General features: G+C 30.2%; 1 protein-coding gene and 1 non-coding gene across 3 annotated transcripts; both read left to right on the forward strand.

Annotated features, from left to right (window-relative positions):
* The first annotated feature begins 131 nt into the window (after positions 1–131).
* Positions 132–204, forward strand: Trnaa-agc. Its single transcript has one exon. It is a non-coding gene; the product is annotated as a tRNA-Ala (tRNA).
* Positions 205–1,702: 1,498 nt separating this feature from the next.
* Positions 1,703–22,706, forward strand: LOC108564139 (sodium-dependent dopamine transporter). 2 transcript variants are annotated; one of them, XM_017923077.1, is made up of 11 exons: positions 1,703–1,865; positions 12,469–12,664; positions 14,925–15,059; positions 19,006–19,160; positions 19,687–19,790; positions 20,007–20,280; positions 20,630–20,733; positions 20,800–21,037; positions 21,109–21,337; positions 21,716–21,984; positions 22,038–22,706. In XM_017923077.1, the coding sequence occupies exons 2-11, from the start codon at positions 12,502–12,504 to the stop codon at positions 22,173–22,175; spliced, it is 1,809 nt and encodes a 602-aa protein (XP_017778566.1). In that variant the 5' UTR covers positions 1,703–1,865; positions 12,469–12,501; the 3' UTR covers positions 22,176–22,706. The 2 variants fall into 2 exon arrangements, with proteins under 2 accessions (XP_017778566.1, XP_017778563.1); XM_017923074.1 differs by lacking the exon at positions 1,703–1,865 and adding an exon at positions 9,140–9,382.
* The last annotated feature ends 252 nt before the right edge of the window (positions 22,707–22,958 follow it).

Consider the following 22,958-nt stretch of genomic DNA (forward strand, 5'->3'; position numbering starts at 1 on the left):
AGAGGTACCGGGATCGATGCCCGGCGCCTCCAGTACCAACAATTTTAATGGACCCATGCGAAGGGCTTACGCAATCAACCGAAAAGTACCTAAATTGGAGCGCGAAACTTAGGGATTTATGGTAATACCATGGGGGCGTAGCTCAGATGGTAGAGCGCTCGCTTAGCATGCGAGAGGTACCGGGATCGATGCCCGGCGCCTCCAGTACCAACAATTTTAATTAACCCATGTTAAGGGCTTACGCAATCTACCGAAAAGTAAATTGGGGAGTAAACATTTGGGAAGAACTACTAAATTTGCTACTACTAAATTATTCCTTTGTTGCGATAAACCAATTAAAACGTATACTCAAGTAATACTATTGTATTAATAAATTAAACAATTTTAAGTAGTGTCTTAATTTAAATATACTAAATCAAGCTTTATAAGTTTATATATGAATACAGCAATTAAATACGAAGATTTGGAAACACAATTACAATTACATATATATTTCCTACACGTAAGAACTTTCGTCAGCTTCAAGCGGTTTTCCATCATTAAGTATTTTTCAGGCGCGTTGTTGTCCGATATAAATAATAAAGTGCATCGCTTTACTGGTTTTCCAACGTGTAAATTCGACGATTACTTTAGTTGGGAGGATTTTATTGCGGTCCATTTTTCCCTGTCGTTATGATTAACGATATATAAAGTAAAAAGCCGTGTAGTCGCCCTTCTAGTATCCAGTACGTACTTCGACTAGCCTTAAAATCTAATGCACGGGTCGCCAAAAAATCCAGAAGGAGAAAAATTCAATTTCCTGCGTTAACACAAAAAAAAAATCTTTTTTTTTCGGGAGAAAAATATAATGAAAATTTCCGTAAAATTATATACTTCATTTTTATACAATCATAATTTTGTAATAATTTATTTATTAAACAAGAATGGTTACAATTGATTGATTTCAATTATGTAATATATTTTACTTTTACATCTTTCAATATTACTACTTGCAATAACTAATAAAATTACTTGCAGTTACGCAAGTATACACCTACTTCAGTATACGCCTACTTCAAAATTTCCTTGTTTATGCTGTCAATTTTGGATATTGCAAATTTTCCAAATATTGTCAACTTTTTCGATATTTTTTCGAAAACAATTTTTTGTTAAGAAATTTTCTAAATTTTGCAAAATAATTGTGCAACTTTAATGGAAACTAGTTATTAACTAATTGTAATCAAAATTTATATTATTCATTTAAATGTGTAAATGGATTAGGTATAAAGATGAGAATAATGTAGAAGTTTGTTATATAATTCCTACATCCTTGTATTATTGTATTCAACTTAAATAAAAGAAATAATCCTAAGAAGGGCTAAAAAAATGAGCGGACCTTTCCGACGTCGGAGCTGAAGAAATGTAATCGTTTTACAATTGATTTCGGATTTGCAGTCCTCTTCCTATATATCTATTCGATTTATTAATTTGATTTTCATCTTTCTCTTCCATCCCATTTTTTTATGTCTCTTTGTTGCGTCGTTGCTGCAAAGTCATGGGGGGGAGTGGTATGTGGATGTCTTCCAGGATTGGTCCAAAGCGACGGATGGTTGGGGTGGGTTTCCGCAGATGATGATGACGATGATTGTGATTATGATGATGATGGGAATGTAGGATGAGAATGAAGGACTACTTTGTGGAGGAGAGCGTGCGGATTTGATGTTGTGCGCGTGCAACAGAGGCACGAGCCAGACGGACTCTAGCTTCGTCGTCATCTGCACGCTGCTCTTGCGTTTGGCTTCGGAGCAAACGAGGGTCATGACACCGGCTCACAACCACCGCCACCGTCGCCACCGCCACCAGCATCTCATCCACAAGAACAACAGGTAGGCAATTGCATTATTACATTTTACATATTTTAACTTTTACTTCTTTTTTTTAAACTAAGCACAAACATTATTTAACTATCAATAAATTCGAAAAATAAAACATACAAAATAATAGCTAGAATTAAAACACCAACTAATAATACCACAATTAGTTTTACTTAATTTATACCCAAGTAATTCACTGCAAAATCACAGAAAATTTAAACAATTGGTATGTTAAAGTAAACATTATTATTACAAATACTATACATCAACATCTCTTGAAATGTACAATGTATCTCTTTATAAAAAAAATCATTGTATTTAATTAATTTTATATAAAAAAAAACTATTAATTATTTATAGAGTGCGAAAAGTCGTTTGTAATGTTTGTTTCTTTTATGATTGAAATGATCAATAATTACTGTATATTTTTACAAATCTTTATTAATTTAGACGAAAATGCCATTATTTCTAGTCTTTGTCTAGTCTAGTCTTTTTACAAGTAGAAATGCACAAAACTTTTATTTTTAAATAAAAATATTATGTAGAAATTGATTGATAATACAATTATTATAATCACTAAAATAATTCAAAAACCTTAAATTATATAATTTGTAATTTAAAAAAAAATATTTTTTTGAACAGAAATATTTAAAATTTCAAACCTTGTTCAAAGCTTGTTATACATTTTATCGAATTTTTATGTAATATTATTGAATATCAATTCGATTAGTTATGTATCAGATTGTTATATTTTAAAAAAAGTATTGTTGGAATTAAGTTTTTGTTAGAAAAAAAAATCTGATAAAAAATTTGAATGAAAACATATATTATATAACAATATACAAATATATTTGAAATTTTTATATAAGAACATAACTATTATATTCGTTTATTTATGCAACGGATTGTTTGGTTGTCTTATTTTAGTGATGGATTACATAAGGCATCTTTTGGCAACATACAAACATGAAACGTTTTTCCTTAGAGAATACATGTGAAATTTTAATACATATTACATTAAACATAAACTGGGTATAATTATAGTAAAAAAAATCTCATTTTATATAATTTCTATATCAGAAAAATAGAAAATACTTTAAATACAATACAAATCTAATGCATTATCAATTTATATTACTACATAGCTAGAATTGAATCACTTCAAAAATTGCAAATTATACATATATTTATGTGATAATAGACCATAAATTGTCCTATACCAAACATTGAAGTTTTCCATCAGTGTGTGGGAAATTGAAATATATTGAAAAACGTTTATTGTTAAAAATTTTAATAGAGAGAAAGAAAAATCAATTCTAAATATTTTTTTTTGCATACGATTTTTTCTCTTTATAGAGTCTCCATTTGTGCGGTTTATTTTTGAAAGTATTTAGTTCCTCAATTAGTCCGGTTTCAAACATTGATAATAACTTTGATACTCTTGCATTTTGTGAACTAAACTTTAATAGAGAAAAATAAAAATCAATTCTAAACAATATTTTTTGAATACGATTTTTTAACTTTATACAGTCTCCATTTGTGCGGCTTATTGTAGAATGTATTTAGTTCCTCAACTAGTCTGGTTTCATACATTGATAATAACTTTGATACTCTTGCATTTTGATAAATTAAGTAATAAATTTATCAATTCAAAAATGTGATTTTTGCACAGTGAAAAGATTTAAAAGTTTCAAAAGAAACTAAATTTTAATAGAGAAAAATAAACATCAATACTAAACAATTTTTTACCTTTATACAGTCTCCATTTGTGCAGTTTATTTTAGAACGTATTTAGTGCCTCAATTAGTCCGGTTTCAAACATTTATACTCTTGTGTTTTGTTAAAATTAAAATTTGTTTAAAAGTTTTAAGAATAACAATAATATAGATTTAATTGAATTTAATGAAATATTTTAATAACGTGCATTATTAACGTACATTATTTCGATGAAAATATAAATATTTAATGAAAGTTCTCATTTATATGGAAGCAATTAGTTGAATTAATGAGCGCTCTTGGCCACTCGATGTTAAAACGTTTCATTAATTCTAAGTATAATTTTAATTTTCTATTATAAACATTATATTGATAATTATTAATTAATATTTCAAATAACACAATCCAAAATAGAGCAAATAAAATAAATTAAATTGCAAAATCTACAGTTTTTATATACAAAATCAAATATTTTATCTAAAATTTAAAAGAAAACGAATATATAATTAATATACCAAGATAGACTGGATGGACTGGAGTCGACAACAGTGTAGCCACAAACAGACTGAAGCGTTGCAAACCACTAGATTTAGTATATAGATTTAAGTAATTATTAATGTTCAAAATCATCATAATGATAACTATCCTCCGGGAAAGCTTATCCATTTCATGTTAACCGCGATCTTATATTTACTCAATGTTCACATTGATGAACAGATTGTGAATAAAATTATTACGATATAAAAAATATATCTCATTAATAAAACAGTAAATAAACTGTTCATTTCAGAAAAAAAGCATATAAATTATCATTGATAATTAAACCAAATATTAAATTCTTCTTATGTTTAAAAAAGAGAAACTAAAAATAATACTAATATGGTATACATTTTATTTTTTTTGTCCGAAAATATGGTATACATTTGTGAAAAAAAGGAAATAAAACTAAAATTAAATATAAACATTATTAAATTCATTTTATTGTCACAATATAACTAAATACAAATAATTTTAGTTTTTTTTTTTAAGATCGTGGTTGACATTAATTGGATAATATTTCTCTGTGGATAGTTTCCATTATGATAATTTTTAATTTGTAGTATATTGATGCTCTGCGATTTCACTATTTCCTTTCACTGTGAATCTGCTGATATCTTTAACATTATCCATCGACTTGGCTGAAAAGGTCCATATGCTGAACCTCATTTATTTCACTGTCCATCTGCGATAAACGATGGCCCTATTGCTGCAAGCACCTAGAGGGCTCACAAAGGGCCTGGCTTGACCAGGATTCGAACCGGCGCCCACGAAATCGTGGGTAGAGCGACTTAACCATTTGGATATTATTCGCCCTTGAATTTATTTAAAGTGAGATTTAGCCTTGTTGAACGCTTTTTTTGAACAAAATACATTTTGTATACATTTCAGTAAATCGACTCTCACGGCAAAGTTTATATACTTATATGAAGAAATTTATTGGAATTTCCTCCTCCCTTTTTATCATAATTCATTCCATACACGTTTGTAATATTATAAAAAACGTTAATAAGAGTATTTCTCTCTAATTTATTAAATGCACCTTGAACACATGCAATCCATTCATCAATTGTGTTTGGCGAAGCTTCATGTTATAGTCATTAAATAGTGGTAGTGATTGTGACTTAAATTGAATAATCCAACCATCAGAAGAATCGTGTTGTAATTTTTCTTTGTTCTTCATATACTGCAATAGCTGTTGCCAGATGTTGCCATGACGTTGTTCATTAGTCAATTGCTTCGATTTGGCATCTCTTCTTTGTAAATTCACGGTATTTGGGTTAAAATTTTCCATGTTGAAATTACAGCGGTTACTATTATATTCTTCTTAAAAAAATAATTTTTAGTTTTCAGATTCCAATTTACCTCAAATAACATAACATATTTGACAGTCGTTCCTGTCAAATACGTTATCAATGTAATCAATACCAATATAATGAGTATTAACAGTTGCTTTAGAAACTCTAAATACTCTTTCAAATGTATACCACATTTTCAGACAGAGGGAGTAATAATTATTATTTCAACTGCTGAAAACAAATATATATTTTTGTAATACAAATAATTATTTGAATTTAACTCAGTTTTATTTATTAATTTATACTGTATAAAGTATAATAAATATAGAGCACAATTTGCGTATTAATAATGCGAAAACGCGAATAAATTTATGTTGTTTTGCGAAAACATTCCGATGTATTATTTTCCATTTCGTTGTGTAACTTTTGAGCCAGATAGAAAGGCTAATTAACGATGAAAACCCAACGCTCCAGCATCAGCTCGTTAATACTAGTAACATTTAATAATTAAATGAATTTTATTTTTATCTTTCATATTTTATGAATTCAACAATTGGTTTATTTTGTTTATAATCAAATCATTATATTTTTTTTCTATATCATCGCAAATTTTAATGAATACAATTCAATTAAGTGAATATAAAATCGAATTGCTATTCCATTTTCTTATATCTTAAAGTAATGTTGCATTAAAGTTATTGTTATAAAAAAATGAAATAGAATGTTTCTTTGGATTTCTTTAAAACATATTAAAAATAAGTTTTCTATAAATTCCAGCAATGTTTTCACTGAAAAAAATATGTGGTACTTTTTGGTAAAATCAAGCAATTTTAAACTTAAATCTATAATAAGTGAATTATAGTGATTTAGATTACATAAACGAATCAATTTTCATATTTCATGGTATTCTGCTATAAACATTTTCTTTTTATTACAACATAAGAATATACCCTATACAGAAGAGACAAGTATACATGATTGTAAGTTTATTACTCACTTTGTGTTTCCAACTGATTACATTAAAGTACCAACAAATATTTAGGTCTGTTTCACGTCTCTTTATAATTTAACTAGTGACATAAATGTAGGAAAACTTTTTTGATCTAACATGAAATAATTTAACACATAAAAATAATTGCAAAAATAGACTTATTTTTTCATTAATTGAATTGTATACCGTTTGATTTTGTATTAAAATTCTCAAAATCAAACTAATCAATAAAATTAAATATTTTTCTACAATTTAAAGATTAATGATTGCCAATGTAAAAATGAAATAACTTGAAATTAAATTCATTGATAAATCACAAATAGCAAAAGAACATAATTTGTTGTTAATATATAAACTTATATGGAAAAAATCATTATATAAGTTTTATATGGAAAAAAAAAATTACATCGCAATTAAGATAATACACAAATAGTAACAAAACATCAATATAAACAATAGCAAATAGAAAATAAATTGTTTGTTAATATACAAACTTATGTGGAAAAAAAATCAAGTTACAATAAATTACATCACAAGTAAGATAATACATAAGATATTAAATAACAAATACTAAAAAAAAGTCAACATAAACAATGCAAATATTTAGATGAATCTATTCAATAACAAATTCATTAATTTTGCAACTAAAACTATGGATTTGTTCATTACTTTGTCAACTGAAACTAATTCCAAAATTTGATTTAAGCTCTTCAATTATATAAATAATATAACTAATCAATAAAATGAAACAGTTTTCTAAAATTTAGCGAAAATATTGATTATTGAAAACGTAAAAAGGAAATAACTTGAAATTAAATTCGTTAATTGTAAAAACATGCAAATATCAAAAGAAAATAAATTGTTGATAATATATGAACTTATGTGGATAAAAACATTATGTAAGTTTCAGTTTACAAAAAATTACATCACAAGTAAGATAATACACAAGGTAATAGTACAAAATATTAACATAAACAATAGTAAGTATTTAGATGAATCTATTCAATAAGAAAATCCATTAATTTGGCAACTGAAACTACTCCTAAAATTTGATTTAAGCACCTTAAATTATATAAATAATAGCTATATCAATAAAATGAATTATTTTTCTAAAATTTAGAGAAAAGATTGTTTATTGGAAATATGAATAGGAAATAAATTGAAATTAATTTCATTGATAGTAAAAAAATCACAAATTTCAAAAGAAAATAAATTGTTGTTAATATATAAACTTATGAGAACAAAATCATTGTAGAAGTTTTAGCTTATAAGAAATTATATCAGAAGTAAGATAATACACAAGGTATTATCAAATAGCAAATAGTAAAAAAATATCAACATAAACAATATCAAATAATGAGATGAATCCATTAATTTGACAACTGAAACTTGAGTAAAACTGAAACCACTCTCATAATTTCCATATTTTTTATGTTTATAATAAATTTTACTTTACTTGATCTAATAATTGTAAATGGGAAGAAAATTTACTTTGTAAATGAAAAATATTACAACATAACAAAATTACCATCAGATATAGTTGCTGTTTGTAAATAGAGAAATAAGGAAATGCGTTTGTTGAATATAAATATATCAGAGCGACGGCGGCAGTAACATTCTTGCACTTACGTGAATATATATACAAGGTGATGTAATCTAGTTTTTCCTATACTCTCCTTCCTAACCTTCGCAGTGATTTAGTCAAGATTGCAACGAGTGATTCGTTATCGAAGAGTAAAGGAAAAATAAAATTTTATTGCCGTCAGAATGCGATTTTACTGTACTTACACATCATTCTCGCTATGTGCGATGCTTCTTTATTTCCTATTTTTTCCCCACTGCACTCAACAAACTTATTTTGTATCGATTTCAAACACACTACTCCAAATGACTTTGTGCAATGTTATTCTATAATACAATAACATTGTTACGTAATACCTCTCATAGTGCGGATACGATCAGTCAATATTACGGTTTGAACATTTCAAAACAAACTCAATTTTAATTGAGCAGCTTTATACTCATAGATTCTAAACAATAAAATAATATAATTAATGAATAAAATGAAATATTTGAAAATAATTTTTAAAATTTATAGAAAGGATTAATTATTACAAATGAATATGCTATATAAATATTATATAATTAAATTTTTCATAGCTTGATAAAACATGTATCAATTACATTAAAAATTGATATATTCTTTATAATATTCAAATAGTAAATATTAATTCAAAGTTTTTATATGTATACAGTAATTTTCTTGTAAAAGTTTAACTTTAAAATAATCTTTTAACTTAATTAACGTACGTTCATATTTTTCTACACAATTCAAAAATAAGTATAAATATACGTTTTGAATACATTTTTTTATTGATTGATATGTTTAAAATGTGAAATTATTTATTTTAATATATTAAAAAAAAATAATTCTAGTCATTTTGCACATTTCTGAAATATTGTTAGAAATAATTGAAATTTATTAAAATTTCTAAAAAGAAAATATTATTTCAATGATAAATGTAACATAATGATTACATTTGTTTTTTTTTATAAGCGTGGTACGAGACTTGAAGTAAAACAAAAAAAAAACAGTGTTGTTGTTTATTTGTAATTAATAGTTCAAGGCTGTTGAGAAACGATAATATAAAAGAGAGGTGAAGACAAGAAAAAAAGAGGAGACGAATCAGATATATGAAATATTCAAGAGAGAGACTGGAAAACTGGTATTGCGGTATACGCGTAGGTGGGAAACGCAGACATAAACGTAAACAGAGCAGAGAGACAACATAACGTAACGCAACGTAACGTCAAAGAGGAAAGAACAATGAGCCGTTTTAATTGAAGACGATTAATCAATTTTATCTAATTGGAAGTTCTCTGCCATTGCGTGAAACTTGATTTAGACCCATCATCTTGTGCCTCGACCACACAAGAAAACAAAACATTTTCGAAACGGAAACTGCACTTAGTTAAATAAGATGAAAGTAAGTGTTCACAATTCTCACTCATTAATTAATCTATTTATAGAAAGATCTGTATATATAAATAACATTATTTAAGAAATTCCAACATTAAACAATTTAATATTCTATACAATATTGTAAAATCGATATTTTTAACTTCTATTTTAAAATTGTCTTAAGAAGAAATGAATTAAAAGTACAGCCGTACTACCTCAGATGTATTTTATATTTGAGAGAATTATATAGCTGTCATATAAAATACTGACAGGTGACAGGCGTTGTATAGATGTCACTTACAATATTGTTAAATACTGACTTACATTTACTTTCTTAACTTCTATTGTCAAATTATCATAATGTTTACTAGTATAAAAGAAGACATGAATTAAAGGTACAACCGCACTACCTCAGATTTATTTCATGGATCTTGTACTTGACAGTATTATATAGCTGTCATACACAATATTGTCAAATACAGACAGATGTCAGGCGTTGTATAGGTGTCACTTACAATATTGTTGAATACTGACTTACATTTACTTTCTTAACTTCTATTGTCAAATTATCATAATGTTTACTAGTATAAAAGAAGACATGAATTAAAGGTACAACCGCACTACCTCAGATTTATTATGTATTTTGTATTTGACAGTATCATATAGCTGTCATATACAATACTGTCAAATACTGACATGTGCCAGACGTTGTATAGGTGTCACTTGCAATATTGCTAAATACTGACTTACATTTACAATTTTAGTCAAATTATTATAATGTTTAGTAGTATAAAAGAAGAAATGAATTAAAGGTACAACCGCACTACCTCAGATGTATTTTATATTTGAGAGAATTATATAGCTGTCATATAATATACTGACAGGCGTTGTATAGATGTCACTTACAATATTGTTAAATACTGACTTACATTTACTTTCTTAACTTCTATTGTCAAATTATCATAATGTTTACTAGTATAAAAGAAGACATGAATTAAAGGTACAACCGCACTACCTCAGATTTATTTCATGGATCTTGTATTAGACAATATCATACAGCTATCAGATACAATACTGTCAAATACTGACAGATGTCAGGTATTATAGAGGTGTCAAATACAAAATACATCTAAGTAGTTCCAGCAGATATACACAACATTTTATAACATTACTTTTCATATTTATGTTATAATTTTGTATTTTTACATTTCTTGAAGTTTCATCTGCAATTTAGTTATCAATTGAATACAGAAATAGATGAGGTAACATAAATAGTATCATAATAAATAACTTAATATATTTATACAACTATACAAATTCAAGAATTTATAAGTAAAAAGAAAATGTAATTTGTTAATATGAATTTAATTGAATTGAATTACACATTTTGTACTTTTTTTTCTTATATAAGAATGAGATCGTTGGAGGGTCACGCTTTGACCTATCGCATGTATTTCAGTTCACATTAACTTTTTAAAGGATCCAATCGATTATTGTACAGTTGAAATGCACCGAATCTAAAAGTATTACGTATAAAATGAAAATATAAAATTTAATATGAACATAAAAATAAAAATTAATTACAATATACTTAAATGTTTGATCAGGTGAGTGTATAAAAATATAAACTAATTGTTTCAGGAGAATTATCACAATAATATTCTACAATTATTCTATAATACATAAAATTATATAAAAAAAAAATAAAAATTTCAAAATTTTTTGTCTTGAACTAAATTACTGATTTCGTACAGTTTTGTAGAGTACAGACAAGTATAGAATAGAAATAATTATACTTTTATATGTAATTGTTGTAATTATGACACAAATGAATTGAATTAAATAATTTATTAAAACGCTTACCGAAACAACGTTAATTAGATAATTATTAAAAAATTTAACATGGAAATTATATTAAAATTATAATTATATTTTGCTGATATGTTATTCATACTTTACTTAGTACTTTGTTTCTTATATAATTTCTTCAATTAAGTTCTCAAAAAGTATAAAAATATGGAAATTCTATCTTTTCAGAAATATTACTAACAAAATGAATAAATTCAAAATATCTCTTTAAATTCGTGCGTTTTTTCATAATTACGAAATATAATAAAATAATGTAAATCGAACAATAATTAAAATTTTGTTCCTATTTTTTTTTAACAATTTTATAAGTAGAAAACTACAATGCACGTACTAAGATATATCATTATGTTAATAAGACAATTGTGAAAAGTAATAAGTACAACTAAACAACTACAGTGCGGCTTCGATCAGTCCGGATTCTGGTTTGAAAATTTCCAAACAAACTAAATTTTAATTAAGCAAAGTAAAAATAAAATAGTATTAAAAATATTCGTTCTTTTATAAAGTCAAGTCTCTATTTTGTGCAGTTTATCGATTAGTCAGGTAATTTTAAATATCTGAAAACAATTAAATTTGTATTTGACTTTGTTGAGCCGAGATGTTTATTGTAGAATTGAAAAAGCGGGGTCCTCCGTCAGATTTGCGTATTCATCGAAATATGTCATTCAAAGTAGATATTTCGAGTGCGGAAAAACGGAGAGAGAACAAATAATAATAAACAAAAAAATGTGAAAATGCATTTTCCATTCGATAAAATTTTCATGAGGAGGCGATGATGAGGAGGATACGTGTACAGGCATTGAAAACGGACAGGAAAATGCGGGAATTACCCTCATTTTAAGTGTGTGCGCGTCGGTGGCATCAATCCGTTTTGTATTGTTTTTTCGGTGTATCTGGATGATGTGATGTGATGCGTAGGTACGAGATGATGTGCGGACTCTGATTCGCTAATAATGATGGTCCGACAGATTCGAGTACCTGTTGACCCCGTCACAACCGAACCATCATCATCATCCACCTCGAAAACACCTCCAAAACCGAGTGGACACCACAATGCAAATCATTCGAGGGGGTGGATGGGTTTCGCTACTAAACCCACCAAACGCGAAAATTAAATAACACACCGACACTCTTTGCAAATGGTTCTTGTACAATTTCAATCAATTTCTATTTACAAAAAAAAATGGGCTGATTTTATAATTTGATTTATTGTTTTCGTTTGTTTGTCTTTGTTTTTTGCAGGGTTAGGACAGGGCAAGAGGAATAGAAAAGAAGATGTCGTTGAACCAAATCAAGGGTATGTCTTCGGTCACCCCCAATTCAGAGGACCGCGAGACTTGGGGCAAGAAGGTCGACTTTCTGCTTTCGGTCATCGGATTTGCGGTCGATTTGGCTAACGTCTGGCGATTTCCATATCTTTGTTACAAAAATGGAGGTGGTAAGTACCGGTTATTTTTTTCAACGCACAAAAGAAAGAAACGTTTAAACGAAAAGAAAAACGGACGAAGAAAAAGGGATTGCAAAAGCATGTTAGCAGAATTGGCCAGTTTAAATATCGACTACTATTCACTCTTTTCTAAGGTCAATTAGGCATTGCGTTTGACAACGTGCCCATAATTCAGTGATCAAATGGATCGCAACGAACGGGCATTAAACGAATTTATCAATAACATCACGAACACAACATTTATTTATTTTATAAATGTAATTTAACAATTACCTTTACTATATGTTACATTTAATATACATTGAATAAATAACGAAACACACATATTTCAATTCTTGAATTTGAATTGAAAATAACAAATTTGTAAATAAATTCACTTCCAATATATTGTCCCATATTGAATTTTTTCGAATCAAGCATTTACCATTACTTGATTCTATATTTTTTAACTCAATATAAGAAAATTTGTCAAAAAAAATTCTACAACAAATAAGAAATTTTTTTATCGAACAAAAAAAATATTTTCATTTAAGTTGAACTTTATTACAATTTACCGTTTATTTATTGTCCAAACTCTCTAAATATTCAGTAAGATATGTATTGATTTTATAGACATTTCTATCCTTGTAATTTGTAAAAAGGACAAATATTATTATTTTGAAACATAATTTTTGATTTCTCATTTATTAGGATTGTTTGTGAACTTTCTTGAATTAATTTTTAATATTAGGATTTAAGTAGAATCTGAGTATAATTACATTTGGTAATTGAGACAGCTCTAGTTAAACGAGCAAAGGAAATAAATAATACTGAATGGTGAAAAAAAAACGATTCGAACATAATTCACGAAATTCCGATTTTGATTCCCATTGAGAATATGCCCGGCTGCAGCAGTCAGAGAGAAAAGAGGATGAGAGGACGATACTGTTCCCTAAGTAAAACATAATTGCGTCTGCTTCATCCTCCTTCCATCTTTCTCCATCCAACGTGAAAAACTTTAAGTGCGACATTCGTCCAGGCCGATAAGAGAATACTCATTCCTCATCTTGATTGAAAGAACTAAGAAAACTTGATTCTAGCTTCTTTCATTCTTTCTCCACCCTATGGATATTGTAATTAAATCACGATGAAAGACAGCGGAAGACAATAAAAGGTGAATATAAATGGAAGAGAAAGAAAGCTAATATCAATTTCGCATGATCCTAATTGAATTTTCACCGTTTTATTAACTTCACTATTCGTACACTTCTTTACTTATCTTTTTTTTAGCGAACATTTTTTTGTATGCACTGCTTTCCCTCATTTGATTTAAACTCGAGCAAGGAGACGATAAATTGATGCAAACAAAGAAAAAGAAAATCTTTAAAATAATTATTTTAAATTTACATCTTTAATAAATAAAATTTGTTTAAACAAATAAGTTGGTCAATACCCAAATTGGTCTAAATTAAGGCCAATAAATAATTTACTAAATATTATGTAATAGTCATTAAATTGGATTAGTTTGAAATAAATATGACTTTATGTAATAGTTATAAATATGTATTCAAGCTAGATATAATGCAGACTAGAATGTTACATCTAGTGTTAAAGTTAGAGAGAATGTTGTTAGGTAGTAAAGGGCAAGTAATCTGGAAGTTGTTTGACTAGTGTATGCTCGCAAATAGATTGAAATGGAGTTAATGAAAATCTGAAAGGTTAAAACGGAAACACAATTAGATGTGAAATATCGATGGAGATAGATGGATGGAGAGTGTGCGTCCCTGGGGGGTGGACAGAGATGAGACGGGGTCGAAGGATGAAGGAGGAGGAGAGTGTAAGAGGAAGTGTTGAGAGCTCAAGTTTATTAGCTTGGAAATATAGCAGGTTGAATAAGGGGGATGAGGGATGGCGTCGGTAGTCGTCGTCGTAGTAGTAGTAGTAGTGGCGGCGGCATCGTATCAATTAGTTTAGGGGATGAGGGTGGTAATATAACGAGTGATCTCTTAAGTGGCAATAGGGTGTGTGTCAATTGAATTTCCATTGCCATTAGTCCGCGCTCTTTACTAACGAAAATTCCCTTTTGCATCGTCGAGGCGCGCGCTTCAGGATGGGTGGACACCATCCTGCATAGATAATAACTCTCTCTCTCTGATTTTACGTACCCTTTTCCGACCCCTCGATTATTATCATTCTTTTTTTTATGATGTAATTCTTCTGCTCGTTCTGCCCTTCTTCGCGGACTGTCCTCATTGATTCTGTTTAATTGCAGGGGCATTCCTGGTTCCGTACTGCATTATGTTGGTGGTCGGAGGGATCCCATTGTTCTACATGGAGCTGGCACTTGGGCAATTCAACAGGAAAGGCGCGATCACTTGCTGGGGACGATTAGTGCCACTTCTGAAAGGTAATTACCGTATAATTTTATTTTCATTTTTCAACATTATTTTATTCTTAAGCACCTCAATGCTTATGTACACGTCAAGTATTTTACTAGCTACTTGCTACTTTGGGCACCTAAATTCAATACTTGACATGAAGTGTAGACAAGTTAAGTATTTTACAATTAATGCGCAAGTATCATAGTAACATATATTTCAAACATTCATTTTCCACGGAATCTGAACTCAATACTTGCCATGTAGTGCGTACATGTCAAGCATTTTACAAGTATAGAATAATGCACAAGTTACATAGTAACATATACACTTTCAGCATGCACTTACTGTGGGCACCTAAACTTGATACATGCTGTACTTAATGCTGTACCCATCAAGTACTTAATAATATATGCTGCATCCACACTATATGTTATATGATACACAACTGTAAACTTATGCAGAAATTTGCATTTTTTTGTACAATGTACAATTTTAAAAGATTTTGTAATGCTATACTTGCCATATAATATGTACACGTCAAGTATTTTACTAGCTACTTGGTACTTTGGGCAGCTAAATTCGATACTTGCCATGCAGTGTAGACAAGTCAAGTATTTTACAAGTAATGCGCAAGTATCATAGTAACATATATTTCAAACATTCATTTTCCACGGAATCTGAACTCAATACTTGCGATGTAGTGCGTACATGTCAAGCATTTTACAAGTATAGAATAATGCACAAGTTGCATAGTAACATATACAATTTTACACTTTCAACATGCACTTACTGTGGGCACCTAAACTTGATACATGCTGTACTTAATGCTGTACCCATCAAGTACTTAATAATATATGCTGAATCCACACTATATGTTATATGATACACAACTGTAAACTTATGCAGAAATTTGCATTTACTATTTTGTACAATGTACAATGTACAATTTTAATTTTTTTTGTAATGCTGTACTTGCCATATAATATGTACACGTCAAGTATTTTACTAGCTACTTGCTACTTTGGGCACCTAAATTCCATACTTGCCATGAAGTGTAGGCAATTCAAGTATTTTACAAGTAATGCGCAAGTATCATAGTAAGATATATTTCAAACATTCATTTTCCACGGAAAATGAACTCAATACTTGCCATGTAGTGCGTACATGTCAAGCATTTTACAAATATAGAATAATGCACAAGTTGCATAGTAACATATACAATTTTACACTTTCAACATGTACTTACTGTGGGCACCTAAACTTGATACATGCTGTACTTAATGCTGTACTCATCAAGTATTTAATAATATATGCTGCATCCACACTATATGTTATATGATACACAACTGTAAACTTATGCAGAAATTTGCGTTTACTATTCTGTACAATGTACAATTTTAAAAGATTTTGTAAATTGACAATATTTGTATCGGTAAACTTTCTCAATATCTCTAAAAAATTATATGTTACCCCATTTGGGGTAATTTACCCCGATTCGCCGACAACTGAATTAATAGAATTTAAAATGTCAGAAACATAAAAGAAGTGAAAAATGATGTAATAAAAATGAATGAAACACAATATAAAATAAATATTTATTTATGATTGAAGTACTTACATTGTATAAATATGATTCGGAGAACTGCAATCAAAAGTAATTTGAAACACAGATTTTTTTCCAATAAATTCATTACACGCGTCAAACTTTGTGTATAATTTGACATTTCCATAGGCGATGAGATTGTGTTAATGTTAAAATAAATAGTTATGTAAACCCCCAGAGAATTGCAGTTGGTAATTAAATAATCCCTAAAAAATATATGCATACAAAAATAACATTGCTTTTTACTCATTTTGTTGTACATTTTATTAACAAAATATATAATTATTACTACTTTTTATAAAGTTCTTGCACAATTAAAAATCGTTTTAACGTTTAATTGTTAGAAAGAAAATGGAATTAATTTTCGTAATTTATTATTTATTTAAAGATTATTATAATATGAATTTAAATTAAGATTAAAGAAAATCTAGTTTATTAATTGTATTAACAATGGCAATATTAGACAGTAGGAAGCAAAGGAATCCATGCTTCAGTTCTGGTTTTATAATAATTAAATAAAGAAATAAAAAAAAATCTATGTGTCGGTAAACGTAAAACTACGCTCGTGCCCGTAACAGTATCGGAGATTGAAGAAGTGAATGATGACTTTTTTTTTGTTGTTTTACTATCTTCGTACAAATTAGGTTCTTGGTTTTACGAAGACAATCGTGGATGCATTTAAGGGACGGCCGTAAATCTCATTTGGCAAATCCCGGCTCCGAATCTCGCACAGCGTTGTATATATACATATATACGTCTTCGCAGTCTGTTGAAGGGATGGCAGAGGAGGGTGTAAACTGGAGTAAATAATGTACGAAGGATTCCGTCCTCTCTCTCAACAGGTGCCTCGCGGGAACTCCGGCATCCCGCGAACGACTAACGTGCATTTCATACGTCCCACTGAATGTGTTAGTTCAATTGTGAAGAATCGCCCTTCTCCACCGTCCCTTCAATTCGCAGCATTGTCCCAGCACCCTCCGAGAAAAGCCCAAGTTCAGCAGCAGCGGCAGCGAGTCAATTATCCACTCCGGAACCGGAAACTGCTCCAGCCCAGAGTCTTTACCACAAAAGACATTTCAACCCCGACTACTTCGTCGCAGCCTTCTACTTCTTCTAAGTCGCAGCCTTCGGGCTTACCGTGCCGATGACACACATAAATACCAGAAGGATGTAGGATGAGGAGAAGATGGAGGAAAGCAATTTTCGCATCAATATTCAGGGAGGGAGTTGGGTGACCAGGGATTAAGCACTTTGAAAAATACAGGAAATGGAGCGTGACAGAAACATATATTTAGGATTAGGATCAATCCTCGTGCCCTTTCTTGCACCCTCTCTCTCTCTATGCAATCCCATCATCTTCAACACTTAACACAACCACTTCGCCGAAGAAGATGGAAAAGAAATGCCCTTGCAGTCGGAAACGGAAATGGTTCAGTGGAAATGATTTTTGCTTCTTTCGTCCTACTTCTTTAGCGGTGGAATTTTTACATCCTCGTCCGGGGTGGCTTTACGACTGAAAGCCTATTTTTTTCTCATTTTTTTATTCTTGAGGAAATTATTATTTGACGGCAAAAATCCCTCGATTTATTAGTGAAACATTTACAAATCTAAAGCCGACTACTCACTATAAGATACAAGTAACTTGACTTTGAATGTCATTTGGATTGCTGTCCTAATCCTGCCACTAACTTGTATATTATTTAGGCAGTATACATAATCGAAGAGAAAGTATTTTTCTATATTTATGTATTATTTCTTGGGTAACGTTTTTACAAATATTCTTAAATTGATTATGTATTTCATTCTAATTAATAGATATTGAATGTCATAAAACAAACTCTTGACGTTTTGTCACTTTTCAATTGTTAGTTGTACAATGTGTAGTCTACATCAACTTTTATTATGATTCTTCCACAATTAATTATTACCATTAAAACCTATCAATAATTGAGTAAATTACAAAGAAATTTACAAAAAATAATTGTCCTAAAAATATAGTTGTTTATGTTGTTTCAGTTATGATACAATTCAAATAAAAAAATAATAACGCTTCTTTTATGACATTTAATTTGTAAAAATAATTTAATAATAATAATTTATTGGCCAAACATCGATACATAAGAAGAAGAGAATAAAAAGTACAATTTATACATAAATAAATTTTAACATACAATAAAAATATATATACTAATAGGCTGGTCAAAGGAATTTAATTTGTATTTTAGGTTACTTTTTAAATTAATTTTATAATTGCTATTGGTTATCTAACACTAAAAATGACCTGACAAATGAGTCTCATTTTAGACAGTGTGTACGCAACTTAATAAATGTATAAAACACAATAAATAAATCAAATATGTTTTTTGTAGGTATTGGATATGCAGTTGTTTTGATAGCCTTCTACGTGGATTTCTACTACAACGTGATCATAGCGTGGGCGCTGAGATTCTTCTTCGCATCGTTCACCGATATGCTTCCCTGGACGACGTGCAACAATCCCTGGAACACGCCACTATGCAAACCGGTAAATACCAAAATATCCATAACCATCCGCATTCCATCGGCGCACCGCAAGAGCACCTTTCATCTGGACCGTGCTTCAAATGCCTCAAATTATGCGGGCGCATTCGCTCATTACTTGAATCCCATACCAATTCTCTGCGTATTTTATTTATACTCTCTACAATCGAAAATGCAAAACGAACACTAATGATTATCCACCATTCAAAGTTTAATTTGAAAAAAATTCAAGTTTTATACAATTTGACTATGAATAGCAGATGGTCATGTATAATGGTTTAAAAATAAATAACTGTTGTTTTTTTTTTTCATTGAAATACAATCATTACAATGACAATAGTTCAGTGATTATATTTACATTTTACATCAGTTAAGAGTAATTTTATACTTTCAATTAACTACATTGAAATGTACTATTTACTAAAGTAATAATAATGATACTTAATAAGTTCTAAATGTAATTTGTATGAAGTTATGTTGTAATTATAACTGTGTGTGCATCTGTAATGTTGTGTTTCTTGTGTGTGCAGTTCGATGCAACAATGAGCAATATGAGCGATGCTATGAATCAGACGGACGTGTCTTTCGCAAGGACGGATCCAAGATTGTCATCAGCGGCGTCTGAATATTTCAAGTAATGCCAACATCCCTTAATTAATCCCATTGTAAAGAGTTAGATAGGCACATTAATGACGGCAATAACGTTTCACTAAATAATATTAATTAAGTCTTCAATTGTCCTTTCCTCCTTCCAAACGTTTCCTTAAAAATGTTAATTTTGTCCTTTCAAATTTATTCGTGAAAAAGTTTAATTTTTACTTATTTCTTTAATCTCAATTTGTTCATGTAGCCGAGCAATCCTGGAACTTCACAAAAGCGAAGGTCTTCACGATTTGGGTACCATCAAATGGGACATAGCGCTTTGCCTCTTCGCCGTCTACATCATCTGCTACTTTTCTCTATGGAAGGGCATCTCTACGTCCGGAAAGGTTGTTTGGTTCACAGCCCTTTTCCCCTACGCCGTCCTTCTAATTCTCTTCGTCAGAGGGATCACGTTGCCGGGGAGCGCGCAGGGCATCAACTACTACCTAAATCCTAATTTCAATGCAATCACATCGGCTGAGGTAAATACAAGAGCGATCCATTTCTTCTCCAACTGTAAACGTCACTTTGACGTATCACCTGTCAACAGGTGACGTTGCTCCGGTTGTCAGGATAATTGCATTTACGCGTCAAAAGAAATGTAATTAAGATCCATTATACTTGGAGACAGCACAAAAATTAGCAAATATTAAAATAAATGCGATTTTCCACATTAACTCCATTAATTATGATTAATTTTAATATTCATTAGATTTTAGAAAATACTCACCAAGTTTAAATAATCACTAAAAACTTATAATTTACTAATCCTATAAAGTTATACTTCTTACAAACAAAAACTATATATATTCTTTTCTTTTGCATGTTTAGGTTTGGGTGGATGCGGCGACTCAAGTATTCTTCTCCTTAGGGCCTGGATTTGGAGTGCTTCTAGCGTACGCATCTTACAACAAATACCATAATAATGTATACAAGTAAGTATTCAATTACATTTTCGTATAAGACAAAGCAATAAAAACGTTTTTTCTTGTATAATTTAGAGACGCAATCTTGACAAGTGTCATCAACTCTGTGACGAGTTTCATAGCCGGATTCGTCATATTCTCTGTACTCGGCTACATGGCTCATGCTTCCGGAAGACCGATCCAAGAGGTCGCCACCGAAGGACCTGGACTCGTCTTCGTCGTTTATCCTGCTGCTATAGCAACAATGCCTGGAAGCATCTTCTGGGCGTTGATATTCTTCATGATGTTGCTCACCTTAGGCTTGGACAGTTCGGTAATTTATAAAAAAATTTACAAATTTATCAAATTTGTTATTACTTATAATATTTTTTTGCTATATTTCAGTTCGGAGGATCTGAAGCTATAATCACTGCTTTGAGCGATGAATTCCCAAAGATTGGAAGGAACAGAGAGATCTTCGTCGCTGGTCTATTCACTTTATATTTCATAGTAGGATTGGCCTCATGCTCTCAAGGTGGATTCTACTTCTTCCATCTTTTGGATAGATACGCAGCTGGTTATTCCATGCTTATTGCTGTGCTGTTCGAAGCTATAGCCGTTTCTTGGATATACGGTAATTTTAATAATTTTAGACCATTAAAAAGCAGGTTATGAAGTACTTGATAAGTAATGTGTAATGTACTAATGTACTAAATTTTAAAATAATGAAATTCTTTTAAGTTAACTTATTTAATAAGGTTAATAAGGTTATTTCATTAAATCATTAAATCTGTCAAGTTAATTTTGGTATCTTATATAACAGTAGTCATGAAAATCTCATAAAATGAACTTATCTGTCAAGTAACGTAATGATTATAAAAGATAGCTTCCATCAAATTGACATCTGTCAAATTAATATATCACATCTTACCAACTTTAATACTATAACATTTTAAAAATTCTCTTTACTTATTTTGTTTGTTAGTAACTAAAACGTAACGTTTGTTAACAGGAACTCAACGATTTTGCGATGATATCAAGGACATGATCGGTTTCTCTCCTGGCATCTACTGGCGCTTCTGCTGGCGTTTTGCCGCTCCAGTTTTCCTCTCGTTCATCATAATCTACGGCCTTTTGGGATACGAACCACTGAGCTACGAGGACTACGTTTATCCAGCTTGGGCGAACATGCTTGGATGGGCAATAGCTGGATCATCGGTCATGATGATACCTCTAGTTGCAATCTACAAACTGCTAACAACACCCGGCTCATTCATGAAGGTATAACATCAAAAACATCATACAATTAATGTATTAATAATTTATTTTTGCAGAGGATCCAAATTCTGACTACACCTTGGAGGGACACTCAACTTAACATACAACAAAACGGCGTTGTCCAATCCGACAGCAACCACGTCCATCTGGAATACCAAGAAGTGGCGACGAATCCGCCACCGGAGGAAGTCTGAGGCAAGAAGAATAGCCAGTTCGATGTATATTATGTTTAAATACGTTAAGACTAAATGTGTATATATAAATATGTACTAGTTGCTAAGGATTTTCAGTTTGTTTAAAAAAAATAATGAAAAACAGTGATTGTGTCACTTCGTCAGCAGCCATACTGATCCGAAGGAAAAAAACACATTAATATTTCTTCGGATCAATCCCAGTACTGAACTGACACAATTACTATATGATAATTTTTGTTGAACCTTTTCACAAAGGGGAAATCTAGGTCGAAACAGCGATTAAATAATGGTAGTTGACTCGTATTAGGTAGCAATATGAATATTACGATCCTCGTAAAACGTCATGCAAAATTGACGACGTGGCATCGTGGCTTTCTAACTATATTTAACTATAATATAATGATAATAAAGTTTAAAGAGAAAAGTTACAACGAGGTGAGAGTGTGAAAACATTTTAAAAAAGCCTAATTTAAAATGTTTTCTCTGTCGGGGAATATCTGAAGCAGCCATTTCGAGCTTCCCTGACGTTTGTACAAATGTCAGTATGACTTTAGCGTTGATGAATTTGTTGGAAGGGTGATTGCAAACATATATTTGTATCTTTCCTTATGGGAATTGTTTCGTTTAGTTTAGATAGATTTAACTAAGGACCACCCAGAGATAATGCACCGTGTGATTTGTTGCTGAGAACGATGGATGCACCAGCCATTGCCTCCATCGGTCCGAAGTAGATGACTTATTGTATTATAGAGTTAATAAACAGTTACGTTTCCATTTAACGAA

This window comes from Nicrophorus vespilloides, unplaced genomic scaffold, assembly GCF_001412225.1.
Source record: "Nicrophorus vespilloides isolate i.1.1-1 unplaced genomic scaffold, Nicve_v1.0, whole genome shotgun sequence".
In the NCBI taxonomy this organism is placed as follows: Eukaryota; Metazoa; Arthropoda; class Insecta; order Coleoptera; family Silphidae; genus Nicrophorus; species Nicrophorus vespilloides.